Here is an 18,583-nt window from a genome sequence, read left to right on the forward strand (position 1 = left end):
TGAGAACACCAGGTGCCTGACGGAGGAAGCATGTCCGCTCCTCCCACTCCGTGAGGCGGCCTGAGGGCTGGAGGCGGCCCGCTGGAGGCCGATGCTACACCCACACAGGTGGCTAGCTGCTGTTAGCTTCTGTTAGCTCCTGTTAGCTCCTGTTATCTCCTGTTAGCACAGTTAACCTGGATGCTAGCAGCTACAGGTGAAGCTACACCGCCGCTAAGCTAGCTCCCGTTCATTCAGTCACAACAAGAGACAATTTAATGCATATTTACATTTTAATTTATAGTTTTGTTTTTATTAAAATCCTGTAATTGTCTATTTAAGTGTCTGTGAATGCTAACCAAACATTAGCAGCCACATTAAATCACTGGATAATTTAGCTCCTGCAGTCAGATAATACTATATTATTTATACATAAAATTAAAACATGCATATAATTATAAAACATAAAAGCTGCACAATGTTTCCATATCACAAATACTCACCAGCACCTGCACTGATTTAATTCACCTACTGCACATTATCTGTATGATGTATAACTCCCCATGTACGCCTCTTCTCTCTTATGACCTATAGTTGAATACCATTTATTTATTTATCATACTATTACGAATATATACCTAATATTTGCATATCTAGTATACAAACACACATCTGTATTTAATTATACTCTATATAACATTATGCTATTCAGTAGATGGCCGACCCTCACTGTCCCACCAACTTTACATACTATGTCTACTTCATTCATATATATATATATATATATATATATATATATATATATATATAGCATGTAAAGGAGAAAATATGAGAACAAATATATGTATTAATATATATTTATTCTCTGTATTTTTTGTAATGTTTTGTTTTGGGGCACCTGGTGACAGTCTGTTAAAACTCTGTTACAGTTGTTGACACATTTTTACAGAGGTCATGAACTCGTCATGATGCTGTTTCTCCCTCTTATTTGAGTTCTGTTTATGTAATGTTAGATTGAAGGATTTAATTGTTTGTTTCCTCTCAAGCTCTGGTATGAATATGTCGGTTCCTGATGCTGCTGCCGGGCAGTCGCTGGGCTCCAGGCATCACAAGTAAGTGAAACACTGAAAAGTGATAGTTTTCAGGCTAATTCCTCATTCATTTTCAGTGTTAATTAAGCTATTGTATACTGTTATTATTTGGTATTTCCTCTAGGACTGCCACTAACGACTATTTTTCTATAGATTAATCTGTTGACTATTTTACCGATTAGTCTATTAATCTAAACGATTAATTTTATTACCGGATTCTCTCCGTTATGACTCATGCTTTACGAATGTCAAGATGCTTGTCTCGATCACGTGAATCCAGCATATCTGTTGCATACAACAACAAGCGGAGAAACAGGATCGCGGGCTGACCGGCGCTGAGAAATGCGCGTCCCGTGTGAACCGCCCGGTCGCCAGCACGCCTCAGAATAGCGCGGAGCGGCGCAGTGCTTCGGCGTCCGGTGTAAACCCGGCGTCACGTAGTTATAACGTTTAAGAAATCTAAAAGGTAAATTCGTAATTTGTGTGGGTCCGACGCGTCGACTTAAAATATTGACGTCGACGCATTTTCAGCCGCAGCCCTAATTTCCTCTTTGTGGATGAACTGATAATTTGATTGACAGAAAAATAATTGGCAACTATTCTTAGAATTGTTTTGATCAATTAGTTAATTTAGTATCTTCTCACCGTTTTCTCGTGTCTTAAACAATTAATCGAGAAAATAACTCAGAATCATCAATAAAGAAATAAACTGTGGGTTGTAGATTCATCAACTAATTTATGCTTCAATCCACTTTTTGAAGAATAATATAAACCGCTTTACTTTCAGGTCTCAGGATCCTCGTCCATCAGCATCATGTGCCCTGTGGCCAGTGGACCTGAAACTAACCCACATGGACTGGAACCCGGACGCCACCCTGATCCACTTCCAGGGACAGTACCTCACCATCTGTGACCTGGACTATCACATTCTCCAGGTGGAAATACAGAACGCACCGAAGACCAAAGCTGCCGTGGATATTGGAGAGTTTTGCCTTGTGGAGGATTTGACTTCTGCCCGCTGGTTCAGAGGAAGAGTTCATAACCGAAGAGAAGACTTGTTTGACGTTTTCCTCATCGATCACGGAAACGTGTTGAGTGTGGACGTTACCCACCTGTCCTCCTCTTCCAACGACCTGTTCATCCTACCTCCAAAAATAGTTTGTGGCTTCCTTGCAAACGTGCTGCTGCTTCCGAGTTGTTCTCACGCTGTAGTGGAGCAATACCTTTCTAACCTGATTGGACGAGACGTCTCAGGGGACATTCAAGCCCTCCTTCCCCACAAAGTCCTCCTGATGGAAGCCCCTGACATCAACGACGACCTTGTAAGACATGGGTTTGGGAGACATGTGGACACAGATACCTTCCTCCTGCTGGTTGAGATGCTCACAGAGGTGCCGCTCACACAGAATATGGAGCCAATGCCTGACTTACTCATCGAAAAGCCACAGGGACACGATTATCACTTCAAACTATCGGGTTTCCAGAGATTCAGAGAGACTCTGTCCTTCTGTCAGCCGAGATTGAGTTGTGGGACACGTGCGAGGGTGCGAGTAACTGCTGCCGTCAACCCCCGGCTGTTCCACTGTCAAATGGCCAGTATGAAAACAGATCTTTGGGAAATGTCCGACAAGCTGGCTTCAGTCTGTGAGTCCAAAGATAACAGCCAGAAGACGCCAGAGAACCTGGGTTTACTGTGCTCAGTTAAAAGCAAAGATGGGAAATGGCACAGAGGCTACGTGCAGTGTCTCCCCATCAACTCTCAGCTCAGAGTTTTCCTCATTGACTACGGATACTCTGAATCTGTTAAAGTTGAGAACGTGCTCAGGCTGCCTCCTGAACTCTGCTCAGCACCCATCATGGCGTTCCCCTGCTCGCTCTCCTGTCTGCGTGATCAGGACGAGGCCGTCAAACCTCAGCAGCTCAGTCTCCTCCAGGCAGGTCTGCTGGGGGAGGGGCTGGACGTGGAGATCAGAGGTTATGATGAAGAGCAGCATCTTTACACCGTTAGGTTGATTAGGGCTGAAGATGATGATGTGAAGGAACCAGAGCAAGAGCGCCTCCTAAAGGGAGTTGAGTCGGTTTCTAAAGCAGAAAGAGTCCCACCTCGGGGGGGGTATCTGTACTATGAAACAATCATGGGGGGAGTCCTTGATAAAACCCTGGAAGCAGAAGAGGTGCAGGAAGACTCGGTGTTTGTGGGCTACGTTGAACACGTCCAGAATGCAAACCACTTCTGGATCAGAACACAAAAACGCAACGAGGAGTTTGAAGAGATGATGACAAAAATGAAAGATCACTTCAGTCATGTGAAGCTGGAGGAGGACGTGCTGGTGGATCCTGAGCTCGGAGCCCAGTGCTGTGCAGTCTATGAGAAGGACATGCACTTCTACAGGGGCGTGGTCACGGACACTCTGGACCACGGAGCTGAAGTTCGTTTCATCGACTTTGGGAACATTGAGAAAGTGCCACACAAGTTGATCAAGAAAATACCGGAGGCATTTGCCAGGAAATCAGCGTTTGCCTTTTGTTGTACTCTTGTTAATTTATTTCCATTGGATGAAGTCTGGACGGGCACGTTCTCCGACACGTTCAGACAAGCTGTGTCAAACAAAGCTCTGTTGGTCCACGTTGTCCAAAGGAGGAAGAACAAGCTGGTGGTCGACCTCTTTACCACGGGACAGGGCAACAGTCAGAGAATCAGCGACCTCCTGATCAGCTCAGAAGAAGTTTGCGGCTGGAAGGTGAACACTGAGTCTAAAGTGCACAACAACACAAAGACTACACAAAACTCAAAGTGCCTAAGACCCCGTGAGACATCAGACATCGGTCGGAAAACAAAGCAAAGTGAAATTTACAAAGAGGAAGAGAACACGTGTAAAAACGAAATCAAGAAGTCTCCGAACCCTGTCAGCTTCAAACCTTTATTCATCAAACCTGGCTTTGAGTTTGCTGTTCAATGCACTAACGTCGAGTCTTCATCCGATTTCTGGTGCCGACTTAAAGATAAAGGTCCAGCTTTGGAAGAACTGATGGATAAACTTCAGAAGCACTACTCAACCAGCTCGGCGCCCGTTGAATCAGGGGTTAGGTGCTGTGTTGCTAAGTCTCTAGATGGAAAGTGGTACCGAGGCTTCATCACAGACAAACACAACGATCATGCCAGTGTGATGCTGATTGACTTCGGTTTATCCATCTGGGTCCAGGAGCATCATCTTCAGGCAATACTGCCAGAATATGTGGATTTGGAAGGACAAGCTTTCAGGTGCACCTTTTCCAACCTGATAGAACCAACGGACCCTGAGAGCGGTGGGACCTGGGGTCTGGAGGTGTGTCACTCGGTGAGAAAGTTTGTCCAGGACAGCGCCGGCAGCCTGAGATGTAACTTTGTCTCTAATGCGATTGTGCAGAACAAGGGCTTTTGCAATGTTGTGGATCTTTACAACACCAAGACCCAACAGAGCCTCACAAGCTGGCTCGTTAAACAGGGTCTGGCAACAGAGACGACTATCTCAACCAAGCAGCTATCAACAGTGTCACCTGAGACGTTCGTCTACTCCTCTTATGATCTGAGTCCTGGAAAGGAAGAGCAAGTGTACGTGACTCACGTGAGTAACCAGTGGGAGGTCTTCTGCCACCTGGAGAGAAACACCCAGATCATCGCGGAGCTGGAGAAGAAGATCTCCGAGGAGAGCGAGAAAATCATGCAAACCAGCACAAGAGCTGTGGTGAGGAAGCTGTGCCTGGCCAAATACTTTGATGGCAAACGTTACAGAGTGCTGGCCCATCCGGTTCCGTCCCCCCTGCACCTCAGTGTCTTCTTTGTGGATTATGGAAACAAAAGCATATCCGAGAGAACCCAGGTCACGTCCATTCCCAGAGACTGTGCCGATCTGCTGTACACGCCCATGCAGGCGCTCCGGTGTCGCCTCGCCTCAGTGTCCGAGGAGGAGCTCTATCCCGACGTCAAGGAATGGCTGGACCGAACAATCCTCAACAAGCAGGTGAGAGCCGTCGTAGTCGGACGGAGAGAAGATGGTTCGTTCGATGTTGAGCTGTTCGACGGAGACGTGAACATCAATGAGAAGGTGAAGGAGCTCGTTCTCAGTCTTTCACCCAAAGAAAAAACTGTTGTTAGTTTTGCTCCCGCGATACAAACGAGAAAAGTTATAACTTCTTACAGGCAAAACGCAAGGATCCCAGTCAAGAGCACGATCCAACTTAGAGGGAAATCGAGTTACCACAGAGGTGCTCCAGTTGGTAACGCAGCCCATAAGAAGAAAGTTCAGAACTATTACACGAAAATAAAACAGCCAAACGACAACAAGACAAAGAGCAGCGCTCAGGAAAAAACACAGAGAAACTCTGAGGTAAAACCACAAAGAGACGAGGACACAAACTCAGAAAAACCTCAAAACACCAACAAAAGAGAAATCCCTCAACTCCCATGTTTCCCCGACAAGAAGATTAAAGTCGGTCTCCGGGCGAAATGCTTCGTCTCCCACATCGACTCAGTCAGCAGCTTTTTCCTTCACCTGGCAGATGACGAACCTGCCATCGAGAAAATGTGTGAAGATCTGAACTCTTGCACCTTCAGAAGTTCGTTGAGGTCCGTCGTGTCCGTGAGGATCGAGCAGCTCGTCCTGGCCGTGTACCAGGAAGACGGCGCTCTGTATCGCTCGGTGGTGAAACGCTCTGAAGGCAGCTCCGGCTTCTCAGTGGAGTTTGTGGACTATGGGAACTCAGCAGTCGTGGAGAAGGAGAGAATCCACCTGATACCAGAAGAGCATCTCTCTCAGCCTAGGTTCAGTTTACCCTGCTGCCTGGTGGACACCAGCGCGTTTGAAAATGATGCTTCTTTCACCGACGCTGTCATGGAGAAGCCGGTCATGGTCGACTTTGTCCGTCAAGCTGGAACTCAGTGGGAAGTCGAGCTTCAGATTCTTGATGGAGAGGTCGATCTTCCTGCAGCAGTCGAAGCGGCTGTTGAAACCGGCCCTGAAAACAAAGAAGAAGACGAGGAAGAGGAGGAGTCTCCTGTGACTTCAACTGAAATGGAGCAGGAAATGAGATCTGGACAGAACCACCTCAGAGAAGAAACTAGCGTGAATGAAACGACAGCTTCGGAGAGAGTCGGGCAATCTGTCTCCGAATGTCAAAACGTGTCACTGCCGAACAAACTGAAGGTAAAAACTTACGGGCGCCTCAGGAGTCGCATCACAGAGAAGAGAGGGATGAAGAGGAAAACGTCCTCGGACAAAGCAGCGAGCGATCGTACTGATGCTTTCATTCCTCCGCGTATTCAGGCCAAAGACAGAGAGAAGGGAACGGTTCTGTCCGTCCTGAGCGACGGGGATTTCTACGTCCGACTCGCTCGAACCAGCTTCCTGCTCGACGCCCTGGACGGATTCAGCGCTGACGACCTGGACAGATGTGAGCCGGTGGTGGAAGAGGACGTCACACGAGGCTTCAGGTGCTTAGTTCAGGTTCCCGCAGACAACACCTGGCAAAGGGCTGTTGTTCAGCATGTGGGTGAGGAGAAGTGCAATGTCCTACTGGTGGATCACGGAATCACAGAGGAGATTCCAAACGCCTCGATCCGCCGACAGTGTGGCGACCTGACGAGAGTCCCGGGCCTGGCGGTGCTGTGCAGGATAAACTGCTTTGGGTTCAGCGGGCGAGAGAACGTCGACCAATCCTGGAGCGAGACGCTGAAGCCGCTGATCGGCAAAGACGTCAGCGTCGTGTTTGTGCGTTTCTCAGAAGCCGAGAACCTGTGGATGGTTGAAGTCGTGGTTAACGGACTGTTCGTCATGAACCAACAAGATCACAGGATCCAATCCGAGGCCGGAACTCAGGACGACGCCTCAGAAAGTCGTCCTCAGCAACTCGTCTTTGCTCCGATCGACTTAGACTCCGGATACTTCGGCTTCGCTGCCGCGGGGACGAGTCCGTGGGACTTCAGCGTCGTCCTGGAGGATTTGCTCCTCGTCATGGACAAAGTGTGCGTGATGCTGGAGGAGCTCCCTGAGCAGACGTCTCCTGTCCCCGACGCCCACGTGGTCCAGGGCACCTGCTGCCTTTTGAAATCCGACTCCAAGTGGTGCAGGACAGAGATCGTGAACACCGACGGCGCTGTGGTGCTGAACCTGGTGGATTACGGGCGAGTTGAGAGTCTGCCACTCGAACACTGCTCCGAGCTGAGGACGCTTCCAGAGGAGCTGGTGAAACTCCCCAAGGTGGCCCACCCGTGCGTCCTGCGGGGGGTGAAGCCGGCTGCTGACTCACAGTGGACCGAGGAGGCGGAGCTTTTCTTCCTGCAATCTTTGAACCAGAAGAACCTTCAGATCTTCTTCAGAGAGTTGGTGCCACACGCTCACTGGAAGGTGGACATTCTGGCAGATGGCGTCCATGTTGCCAGGGAGCTGGTGGAGGCCGGACACGCCGAGTATGTGGACGTCCTCCTGGGACTCAGGTTCGATTCCTCTTGCATCTTTAATTCTTAAAGTTCAGTCAGACATTTGTTTCTTTTAAGATACGTTTATATATCTTTATTCATTGCAGAAAATCTAGAAATGTAAAATATTGGAACCAGTTTAAATCGATCAACTGGAAATCAGGTCGTATTTTAGCATAAATTATCATTTTGCTGCCCGGACGTGAAAAAGTTTTTGCATCATTTCAAACTAAAAACACATAAAACTGTGTCTGTGACGTCCTCAGGTTCCAGGAGCTGGTCCCCGGACTCGTCCCTCTGAGCTCGGACAGCGGACAGGAAGTGGACGCCTCTGAGGGGACGTCGGATCCTTCAGCTGAGGTCACTGAGGAAGACGAGGGGAGGAAACTTCCCAGTTCTTTGTCCGGATCCACTCGATGTAAGTTTCTCACACAGTTAATGTGTCGGTGCAAAGAGAGAGGTCGAAGTTTGAAGGTTTTCTTCACATTCTTTACTTGAGGAAAAAGGGAAAAATCCTACATCACATTTAAAAGTCCTGAATAAATAGATAGATAGATAGATAGATAGATAGATAGATAGATAGATAGATAGATAGATAGATAGATAGATAGATAGATAGATAGATAGATAGATAGATAGATAGATAGATAGATAGATAGATAGATAGATAGATAGATAGATAGATAGATAGATAGATAGATTACTTTATTCATCCCTGAAGGGAAATTAAGTCGTCATAGCAGCCGTATATTTGAATACAATAAAATACAATACAATAGAATAAAATAAAAAATATTGAGGTAGAAAGAATAAAAAACGGAAACACAAGATAAATAGGTAGATAAGGTGCAGTGGCAAGATGATGGTAATAGTACTGATGATATGATGGTAATGTTATTGTTAGACAGTATATAAAAATGGTACAGTATATATAGTATATAATATAACATAAAATATATTTATATATGATAGTAATTATACCAATATAATAGCAGTATATAGTAATAATGGCAGCAACAGTATATGTAATAATAATAGTAATATAATAATTATAATTATAACATGTACACATGTATAAATGTGTGTATATAGACTTATATATACAAAGAATATACAGAGAGTATGATATCATATATGATATATAGTAGAGGTATAAATATAAGCATTTGACTATACAATAGATAATATAATATACTATGAGTGTAAGAATATGTAGACAGAGTGCAAAAGACAATATTATTGTATAAAATAATATATATAATAGTAATGAAATTAGCTATAAGTTAAAACTATTTAATTAAAGGACGTGAAGTTAATTCTGTTTATTCACCAAAGACAAACCCTCAGTTGACAGTTGGTCTTCTTCTTCTTCTTGTGTTTCAGGCGTCGTCATGTGACAGCGCGGCCGTGCAGCGCTTTGTTCGATAGCAGCATCACGAAGCTTCGGTGTTCTGAGTGAACCACGTTAACTTGACGTCACATGATTCTGTCTTTAACTCTCGTTTATTTATGTTCTGTTGACTGAGTTCTTCAGATTCTTGTTTTTGTCCCCCTGAAAACTGAGTTCATGAAAAAGTTTAATATTTTCAAATCTGTTACTTAGAAAGATGTAAATCTTCTGTTTTCCTTTTTACATTAAGGTTCATTCACAATATGTTTTATATGTTTTGATATTAAACTGTTTGTTGATAGAAAAAAGAAAGATAATCAGAAGTGAACGTAAAGCAGCTGAGGAAACACGTTCAAGTTTCATTTCTACTTTTGTTACTGCATCTTGTTTTATTGACTTTGCAAATAAATAATTTCTCCTCACTCACAAACAAAAGTTGCTGACTCGTGAGTTAATGAACGGACGTGGAATCATACGTTAGATTTCCTGTGATTATTAACTCGTAACAAAGGTTTGATATCTCGATAGTTTGTTACTTTACTGTGAAACAAGATAATTCATTTTAATGCAACAACATGAGACAAAAGATCACACTTCCAGCCTGCACTGTTGAAAAAATCTGTATTTATTAATGATTTACAAAAAGGCTAAACATGAAACCATTTCAATGATTCAATTCATTTTGAAACCTGGAAAGGAGTCGTTGTCGGGGGGGAGAAGAGACACAGATGTGTTTTTTCTACAGGTCACTGATTTTCTTGTGTAGAATCTGAAGCTCCTGGAGAGAAGAATCGAATGAATCCACTGGAAGAAGGTTCCAAACGTTCAGGTGTTTGGTTCTAAGGACGTTTGAGGTGCGTTTCTTTTCTACATCAGCACAGCAGCTGTGGTGGTGAATATCTTTATGGATATTTGTGTGTCTGTATATTTGTCACAATCACAACTTTAAAACACGAAACATCCTGCGACTGGTGTGAAAACTGTTCAGACGTACGAGTGGGATCCACTTCTCAGAAACACATTTAATAGTTAAAAGTTTTTTTGTGCAAGTGCAATCGAGTCCCCCCCCCCCCACACAGAGTTTGAAATAAATATCTGTAAAGCAAAAAGGAGCAAAAGAAGTAAAGAGCGTTTGTTTGTTTCTCGTTTTTTTTTTATTATTATCGTGAAAACCAACATGAATCACATTGTGAGTGAAAGTGAGTTCCTGTTTCTGGCTTGAATTTATCATCAGTCCAATTAATTTCACACAACTCGGCAAGAAAACAAATGATTTAAAAACAAAATTAAAAATTACAGTCACCTCAGGTTTTGGGGCGAAACATTTAAAAAAAAAAACTGAGCTCCAGCAGCAGGAAGTCGGTCCGGGGGGTGCGGACGAGCTTCCTGTTGGATTTCCTGTCGCCGAAACGCTGTTGAATCACATTAGTTTAGCAGTTTTCGAGAAGCCTGGCAGGTTCCTACAGTAGTAAAAGAGTGAGACAGTCGTGGACCCAGATATTTACAGTAAAGTTGTGCACGTTAAGATCCGTCTCCGTGGAAACCCTCAGAGTTTCATCTAAAACATCACAAAAAGAAAATCCCATGCTTTCTTGCTACGGAATGAAATAACAGTGTTTCCACTCACTGAGAATTTAATCTTTTAAAAAAAAAAAAAAACAAGAAAATAAAAAAATAATAATAATGATGATGAAGAGGAGAAGGAGGAGGAGGAGCTCCGCTTCGGGCGCGAGAAGGAATTAAAAGTGTGAAAACAACGTGATGCATAAAACAATACCATAAAATTGTTCGTATTTCAGTTAGCTATTTAAAAAACAACAAAAAAAAAGTTAAAATGAGAATAAACATTTGTCCCTCGGCCCCAAAAACCACTTTACAAACAAAAATATATCCCCCTCTGTCGTGTGATTCTCAAATTTCTCACTAGATATAATTAAAACTTTTTTTACAGTGCTTCATCATCATTCATCCTTGACAGAGCGAAATGAGGGGAACGGGAATTTTTAAACGTCTCTTCTATCGTAACGATAAAGCTACGTCGAGAAACCGTCCAGTCATGTGATCATTCAAATAAAAAAAAAGAGTAAAAACATAGGGGGGTGGGAGGGGGGGGGGGTGGTGGTGGTGCTCGTTCTTTCTTCGTCGTCCCAGGAGCACCTTAACGTTACCGTGGAGACGCTGGTGTTAAGGTGGCGCTGGGAGGCTGAGGGGGGGCGGAGTGGGGTCGGGGGGGGTGTGGGGTAGGTGGGGGGGGTCTACTTGGTGTTGAGCTCGTTCTCCAGCTCCATGAGTTTGCGCGACGCCTTCACCTTGTTGGAAACCTCCTTCCCCTGAGAGAAGAGGCGCTGGCGCTCCTTGAAGGTCATGCTCTCCGGGTTCCCGGGGATCGCGTTCTCCTGCTCCTGACTGCAACACACACAGACACACAGTTACACACACACAGTAACACACAAAAGGGACACACACAGGGACACTCACAGTGGCATACAGTAACACACACAGGGACACACACAGTTACACACACAGTTAAACACACATGGACACACACACACAGACACACACAGTTACACACACAGGGACACGCAGTAACACACACAGGGACACACACAGTTACACACACAGTGACAAACACAGGGAAACACACAGGGACATACAGTAACACACACACAGGGAAACACACAGGGACATACAGGGACACACACAGGGACATACAGTAACACACACAGTTACACAAACACAGTTACACACACAGGGACACACACAGTAACACACACAGGGACACACAGTTACAGACACAGGGACACACACAGTTACAGACACACACACAGTTACACACACAGGGACACACACAGGGACACACACAGTTACACACACAGGGACACACACAGTTACACACAGGGACATACAGTAACACACACAGGGACACACACAGTTACACACAGTAACACACACAGGGGCAAGCACAGTTACACACACAGGGACACACAGTAACACACAGTAACACACAGGGACATACAGTAACACACACACACGGACACACACAGGGACACACACAGTAACACACACAGTTACAACCACAGGGACACACAGAGGGACACACAAAAGGGACACAAAAGGGACACACAGTTACACACACAGGGACACACAGTTGCACACACAGGGACACACAGTAACACACAGGTTCACCAGACAGTCTCAGACAAGGATTCACAGAGAGTTTGTCTTTCTCGTGCTTGGCTCCTCTTTCATTCTGAGATATTATTATATATTAATATATTTGAATCTTCCAGTGAAACCTCATTAACTTCTCACTGTTGAGAACCTGAAGACACTGACGACGACTCACCTCTTTGCCCACTTGTCTCGCGGGTCCTTGTAGACTTCTCCCGATCCTACAACTCCTGCTGAGTTTCCAGTGTACGAGTTGAATCCTGTTCCAGTTTCAGGAGCCGCAGACACACAGCAGAGAAACATGAGTCAGCATCTTTCACACACTGGTTTCCTGTTCACACCTGAGAGAGAAGCTGCTGGGCGACGGACGACCAGGTTCTATCAAAACTGTTCAATCTCAAAGCTAAAAGATTTAATTAATAAATGGTTTCGGGTCACATGTTCCCAGCAGCTTCTCAGGTTCACTTTATTTCCCACAGACCAGCCTAAGCAGAAGGAAGGAAGGAGGGAGGGAAGGAAGGAAGGAAGGAAAGGGGGCAAGTTCTGGACGAGCGTTAGGCAGAAACCATCAGATCTGATGAAACTCAAGCAGCGAGCCGACAGGAGAGAGAGAAGAAAGCGTTAGAAAGCTGCCGAGGAGCCAATCAGAGCAGCAGGTGGTCTGTGGACGGGTCGGGTCAAAGGTCGAGGTCAGACGCCTTCACTGCTGAGGAGCCGGGCTCTTCCTTTATTAAAGTCATGCATTCGAAGAAAGTTCTACCCATGTTATAAAGTCAATAGAATAATAAAACATGTTCTCACAACCGGGCTCGTTTAACAGTGAAGACGGTGACCTCGACCTTTGACCCCAGAGTAGACGTTAATCACTTCATGCGTCACCGTGTCGTTTCCAAACCGGAGCAGAGACAAAACAGATTCGTTCCTCAGACTTTGAAACTGATTCACCGATAGAAGAGTCTGAAGCAGATGTTCCTCCTTCCTGGTGTCGAGTGGAGTTCCTCAGTGAAGAGTTTAAACTTCAACACAACTTCCACCAGAGAGAAGGAAGAGTTTCATGTTTCAAACTGAGACTATAAGCTGCAGACTCTTCACGGTTTCAGCGCCGAGAGGAAACTGAAACATCGCAGGTTCGAATCCGACCAGATTCATGAACTTCCAGTCTGAGCAGCTTTGGTTTGATCCGCTGCTCCAGATCGGACGCAGACACAGAGACAGGGTGTGAACCCGGATGGATTCTTCCAGAGATATCATATATAAAGGCTAGATGTCTCGTCTGCGTTGCCGGCAAACGGAGACGAACGTCCGCACATGGCGGCCATCTTGCTAGGGGGCATCTCACTCACCCATAACATTGTGTTGGTCGTGGTAAATAACCATAACTTGCTCAATTTTCAACCGATTTTTAAACGGTTTGGTTTGTTATAAACGTCAGAGATGTAGATATGACACTGTGTACTTATGAATAATTATGTTATTTAAAAAAAAGGAATTTATGCAGTCGTTTAAAAATCAATTTTCAACCGATTTTTAAACGATCTGGTTTGTTATAAACGCCAGAGATGTAACTATGACACTGCATACTTATGAATAATTAAGTTATTTTTAAAAAAAAATGAATAATTTATGCAGTGTCATAACTTCATCTCTGACGTTTATAACAAACCAGATCGTTTAAAAATCGGTTGAAAATTGAGCAAGTTATGGTTATTACCACTACCAACACAATGTTATGGGTGAGCGAGATGCCCCCTAGCAAGATGGCCGCCATGTGCGGACGTCCGGCTCCGTCGAACGAGACATCTAGTCTTTATTATATATATCTATGGATTCTTCCAGCTGGCAGCTCCTCTCTCTCTCTCTCAGAGTCGGGATCTGAAGTGGACTTTGGGACGGGATCGAGTCGGATCAGCCTCAAACCACATGAGCACAAACCGCCAGAGAACAAAGTGACCACGGAGAAACAAACGCTCGAGGTCGGTCACATTCCTCTGTGCAGCCGGCAGACATGGAAAATGATAAACTTCTGGCTCTGCCATCGAAATAAATTCTTCAGATTCACTAAAAAGTCGTCCACTGGCTTTTTTACGTTTTTCTCAGAGGTTGCGACTGTTTTCCTTTTCCTCTGGTGGAGTTATCTTAGAGGCCAGTGGACGTTAAACATTGTTTGTCTTAGAAACTCTGGGATGATAGAATTCTGAAGTGTCTCCAGTTCTTTCACCTTCTGAGGGAAACTGGCACGTTTCTGTTTTTCTTGTGGTTTTGATCCCGGTTATAAAAACCTCTCTGTTTACAGAAGAAGCCACGATTTTGTTATTAAAGTCCGACCCGAGCGCCGTGGAGCCGCCAGCTGAGCAACATCACATTCATTGAAAACATGTTTGATTCAGAACACGTCGGGGGGCGGAGCCTCAGGTGACCCGAGGGTCGGTCACCTGACCCTGCCGCGCTGCCCTGTGGGAGGAGTTAGTAAAGCTGCAGCGTTAGACACGGGAAGGATCAGCTGACAGAGCCGAGAGGAGACGAGACAACACGGCACAAAAAGAGAAAATGATCTCAGGAAGAAAAGGAACAGACGAACAAACAGAGACAGAAGTAAAAAGAAAGAAAAAGAAAGAAAAAGAAAGAGAAAGAAAGAAAAAGAAAGAGAAAGAGCCGGATGCAGCTTCGCACAGTCAGCGAAAAGCAATAGACAACAAGCCAGTTACTGGGGGGGGGGATCTGCTGGCAGCCAGAGTGCAGTGGGCATGATGTGTGTGTGTCTGGGGGGGGGGGGTGAAACATGCAGATTGTTCTCCGGGTGGGGGGTAGGATTGGTGGATGGGTGGGGGGGGGGACCTAGTGGGCTGTTAGTGGGATGTGTTTATTTTTATTTTCTATGAATTTGAGTGAAATGCAACAGAAAGTCTCACAAGGTCCCGGAGGGGGGGGGGAGTTTTTAAAAAAGTTAGATAAGCATCATAAGCATCGAAGGGGAGGTGGAGGAGTTTTATTTTGAAAGTGCAGGCAGCTGGTTTCCTGGACCTCAGGAAGTGATGACGTTCAGATTGTGCTGCATTAAAAGCTTCGTTTGTCTGTGGACGATCAAACTGTTTCTCATGGTTCCAGGTCGACACTAATCTGTTGTTTCATATTTCTGTTCCAGATTTTATTAAGTTTCTACACTAATTACCCAAAAAATATTTTTATCGTTTTAATAAGGAAGCAAAATATAAGATTATTAAAATCGTCCTGATGAGAATTCAGCTGAGAAAAGTCTGAAATGTAACTTATATTAAGAACTGGATGTAATCAAAATATTACATGTACAATATTATGAATTTGATCCAAAATCTGACGCTTTCATTGTTTTAAAATTATTCATATTCTGTTCTACAAACATTTCAACTTGGAGATTTAATTTAATGTGAGAGAATCCAGATATAATACAAAGAGCTTATTGCAATGATTTAAACTTTTATGACATTTAGTGTTTGAGCCTCTGGTGTTGAGACTTTCTGAGGAAAAGATTCATATCTTGAAATAACATTAATAAAATAAGATAAACTGTAGAAAAAACGACTTTTAACCTCACGATTAATGTTTATTTCCTGTCTTTTGAAACCTCGACCATCAGACAGAATTACAGCCACTAGGCGGCGCTGTGGTTTGACTTGTGGAGTCGTTTTAAATCGACCACAGACAAAGACGAAGCTGGCGTTGATGATGTTGGTGAGATGAGCTGATTGGATGGATGTGAAGAAGCCAAATGGGCGTGTCTCGTTCCCTTTGAAGCCAACACCGCTAAGCAGAGCCACGGGGCAGGAAGGGGGCGGGCAGACGGCTGGCCACGCCCCCTGTCCCAAGCAGCAACCAACCAGACACAAAGGAGGCGGCGAGCGACAACACCAACAGTACTATGATTGGCTCTGATGGGTCTAGATCTGCAGCACAAATCGGTGGCGTGATTATCGATTGCTTTTGTCTGTTCGCTAGTGCTGATCGAAGGGGGGGGTGATGAGGGGGGGGGGTGATTGAAGGGAGGAAATCATTGACTGGGGGGGGGAGGAGTTCGAACTACACATGGAAAATACAAAACAAAATTCTGATTCACTCGAGGAGAGGGAGGGAAATTTCCACATGAATAAAAACAAACAGGAAATGACTGATTGAGAAATTTGGTAAAAAAATAAATAAATAAAATCATAAATTTGGACGAACATTTAAAGGTTGGAAACAAGTAGACGTGGAAATGAAGAGACAGAACACCTCTCTACTGGAAACACACACTACGGCTACACCATGAAGGAGTAAATGAAGAGGTGAGTGAGTGAGAGGGAGGCGTGGCCGCTGCAGAGGGCGCCGTGGCGAGGAGCCTGACTCCTCCCACCTCCTCCTCTCTCGGCGTCTACCTTTAAAGCCCCCCGGGGGCACGGAGCTGGGTTTGGCAGGAAGGGGGGGGCCTGTACTGTTGGAGTTGTTGACTGGCGCCTGGAACGAGCTAGACAGGAAGATGCCGTCGGAAAGAGGGCGGGGCTTGCGCGCAGTGGGCGGCGGCTGGGGCCTGCTGTGGTTGGGTGAGGCGGAGGCCGGGAGGTCGCCGTACGACTTCCGGGTCGCCGACTGCTTCGCCTGACCCAAGTGCCCCCCCCTGCCGCCGCCACGCCCTGCTCGGGGGGGGGCGTCCTTGCCTTCTTCCTCTTCCTCCTCGTCGCCTTCGTAGGAGACGAACGTGGCGGTGTAGAGCGTGTCGGGGGAGGCGACCTGGGTTTTGAGGTAGGAGGTGTTTCTCTGTGGGGGGGGCGGGGGGTTGTTAGTAGGGTTGCTGGGGGGGGCGGGTTGCTGGTAGTCCCGGGGCAGGGGGGGTCGGTACAGACCGGCCGGGTCGTCGGGCGACAGCAGCTTCCTCTCCGCCTCGTCGTGCTGCCGGCGTCGCTCCGCCTCCAGGCGGGCGTAGTACTCCGTCTCCTGTCTCCTCTAGGGGAGGGACAACCGGTTAGTACGCTGCGCTCTCATTGGCTCGCACCTCAGCAGCGGACACCAGCTGACTAATCAGCTGCTTCCTACGACCGGGGGGGAAACTAGAGCACGACCACACGTCATCTCCTGCATCCGCTCACACACCTGACCTAACTGACACGCCCACCGGGTCGGCCAATCACAGCTGACCTAACTGACACGCCCACCGGGTCGACCAATCACAGCTGACCTAACTGACACGCCCACCGGGTCGACCAATCACAGCTGACCTAACTGACCTGCCCACAGGGTCGTCCAATCACAGCTGATCTAACTGACACGCCCACCGGGTCGACCAATCACAGCTGATCTAACTGACACGCCCACCGGGTCGACCAATCACAGCTGACCTAACTGACACGCCCACCCACCGGGTCGACCAATCACAGCTGATCTACATGAGTCATCTAGCAGGGGCATCATTTACTAATTAGATTTAAAGTTACGATTAAAACTATGAATTCTACAATGAATCAATTGTTATAGTTTTTGTGTAATAACATATTAATGCTATTTATTTCTTTATCATGGTATATTCAGGTTAATACTTTATATATTATATTATTTATCTTGTCTTCATTTAATGAATGAGTTTGTTTTTGATTGCACCGAAGAGGAGCAGCGTGTTAATCTGTTCTTTAATTTAAATAATTATTATGAATGTAATCGATGAATTGTTCCATTTATGAATGTGCAACAAAAAAGCTTAATTTTAAATTTACAAGGAAACAAAGTCACTATTTAAAGTTTATCTTTGGTGATTTGTTGGATTTATTTCTCTCTGGAAACCAAAACCACATCAGCTTGAGCCTCATGTGGTTTAAAAACCACCGGACGAAATGTTTTTCTTCTTTTGAGGAATCAATTAAATACAGATTTAAAAATCAATTCATGAATAAAGACTATTTAAAACTAAACGATGCCCCTGAGCCCGACACGTTCTCCAACATTTAATAAACTGATCTACAAACTCCAGGATCAACAGTGGGAATAAGAATTTATCTTTCTCTTCATCACAAACTAGTTGTAAAATATGAAACTACTCTGGAATCCACCGACCTCTGAAGGGAGAACCTGATCCCACTGTTCCTCCTCAAGTCCTCAGACCACCGTGTCTACAGCCATCGCCCCCCCGCTCGGTGAAGCCATGTGTGTGTGTGTGTGTGTGTGGTTTCCTGTGACTCCTCGGTGTGTACTGGTCTGTTTGACTGGAGCTGCCCACCCGGAGCTCTGGTATCTCCCACTGGGATGTTACACGTGGATCTACGCTGCAGGAATGTGTGTCTGGAGTTCTGGGGGTTTGGAGGCGGACCAGCGGCGCCGGCCGGGTCACATGATGTGAGATTAATCCTCACGGGAATCGAACGTCCTCAGCCTGCTCGCCTCTAAAGGACACCGCCACAGAAACCTCTCTGGAGCTGTGGAGGAGGTGGGAGGAGCCCAGTGGGAATCTGAGGAAACTGGGAGGGATTAGTGGGTGCGTGGGTTTGAATGAGTGGGTCT

At 45.6% G+C, this 18,583-nt stretch overlaps 2 protein-coding genes across 5 annotated transcripts in view; one reads left to right on the top strand and one right to left on the bottom strand.

Annotated features, from left to right (window-relative positions):
• The first annotated feature begins 1,032 nt into the window (after positions 1 to 1,032).
• Positions 1,033 to 8,921, top strand: tdrd15 (tudor domain containing 15). The gene is made up of 4 exons (XM_061091989.1): positions 1,033 to 1,091; positions 1,858 to 7,542; positions 7,791 to 7,942; positions 8,908 to 8,921. Exons 1-4 carry the CDS (start codon positions 1,033 to 1,035, stop codon positions 8,919 to 8,921), a joined length of 5,910 nt encoding a protein of 1,969 aa, XP_060947972.1.
• A 2,227-nt stretch (positions 8,922 to 11,148) lies between these two features.
• The window catches only part of afdna (afadin, adherens junction formation factor a), an 86,995-nt gene continuing 79,560 nt past the window's right edge, over positions 11,149 to 18,583 (bottom strand). For all 4 annotated transcript variants that reach the window (XM_061091058.1, XM_061091056.1, XM_061091057.1 and 1 more), the window contains 3 exons: positions 16,474 to 17,038; positions 12,261 to 12,345; positions 11,149 to 11,320 (listed from right to left, as the gene is read on the bottom strand). In XM_061091058.1, the coding sequence (XP_060947041.1) occupies positions 11,170 to 11,320; positions 12,261 to 12,345; positions 16,474 to 17,038 (801 nt within the window). In that variant the 3' untranslated portion in view covers positions 11,149 to 11,169. The remainder of the gene's footprint in view (positions 11,321 to 12,260; positions 12,346 to 16,473; positions 17,039 to 18,583) is intronic.

Source organism: Limanda limanda, chromosome 18 (assembly GCF_963576545.1).
Source record: "Limanda limanda chromosome 18, fLimLim1.1, whole genome shotgun sequence".
Lineage (NCBI taxonomy): Eukaryota > Metazoa > Chordata > Actinopteri > Pleuronectiformes > Pleuronectidae > Limanda > Limanda limanda.

What these genes read in the sequence shown, in the direction of transcription:
- tdrd15 (XM_061091989.1), top strand. Translation starts at nt 1,033, where the DNA reads ATGAATATGTCGGTTCCTGATGCTGCTGCCGGGCAGTCGCTGGGCTCC. An exon ending in CTGGGCTCCAGGCATCACAA is followed by an intron (nt 1,092 to 1,857) that starts GTAAGTGAAACA and finishes CTTTACTTTCAG; the next exon opens with GTCTCAGGATCCTCGTCCAT. An exon ending in GACGTCCTCCTGGGACTCAG is followed by an intron (nt 7,543 to 7,790) that starts GTTCGATTCCTC and finishes TGACGTCCTCAG; the next exon opens with GTTCCAGGAGCTGGTCCCCG.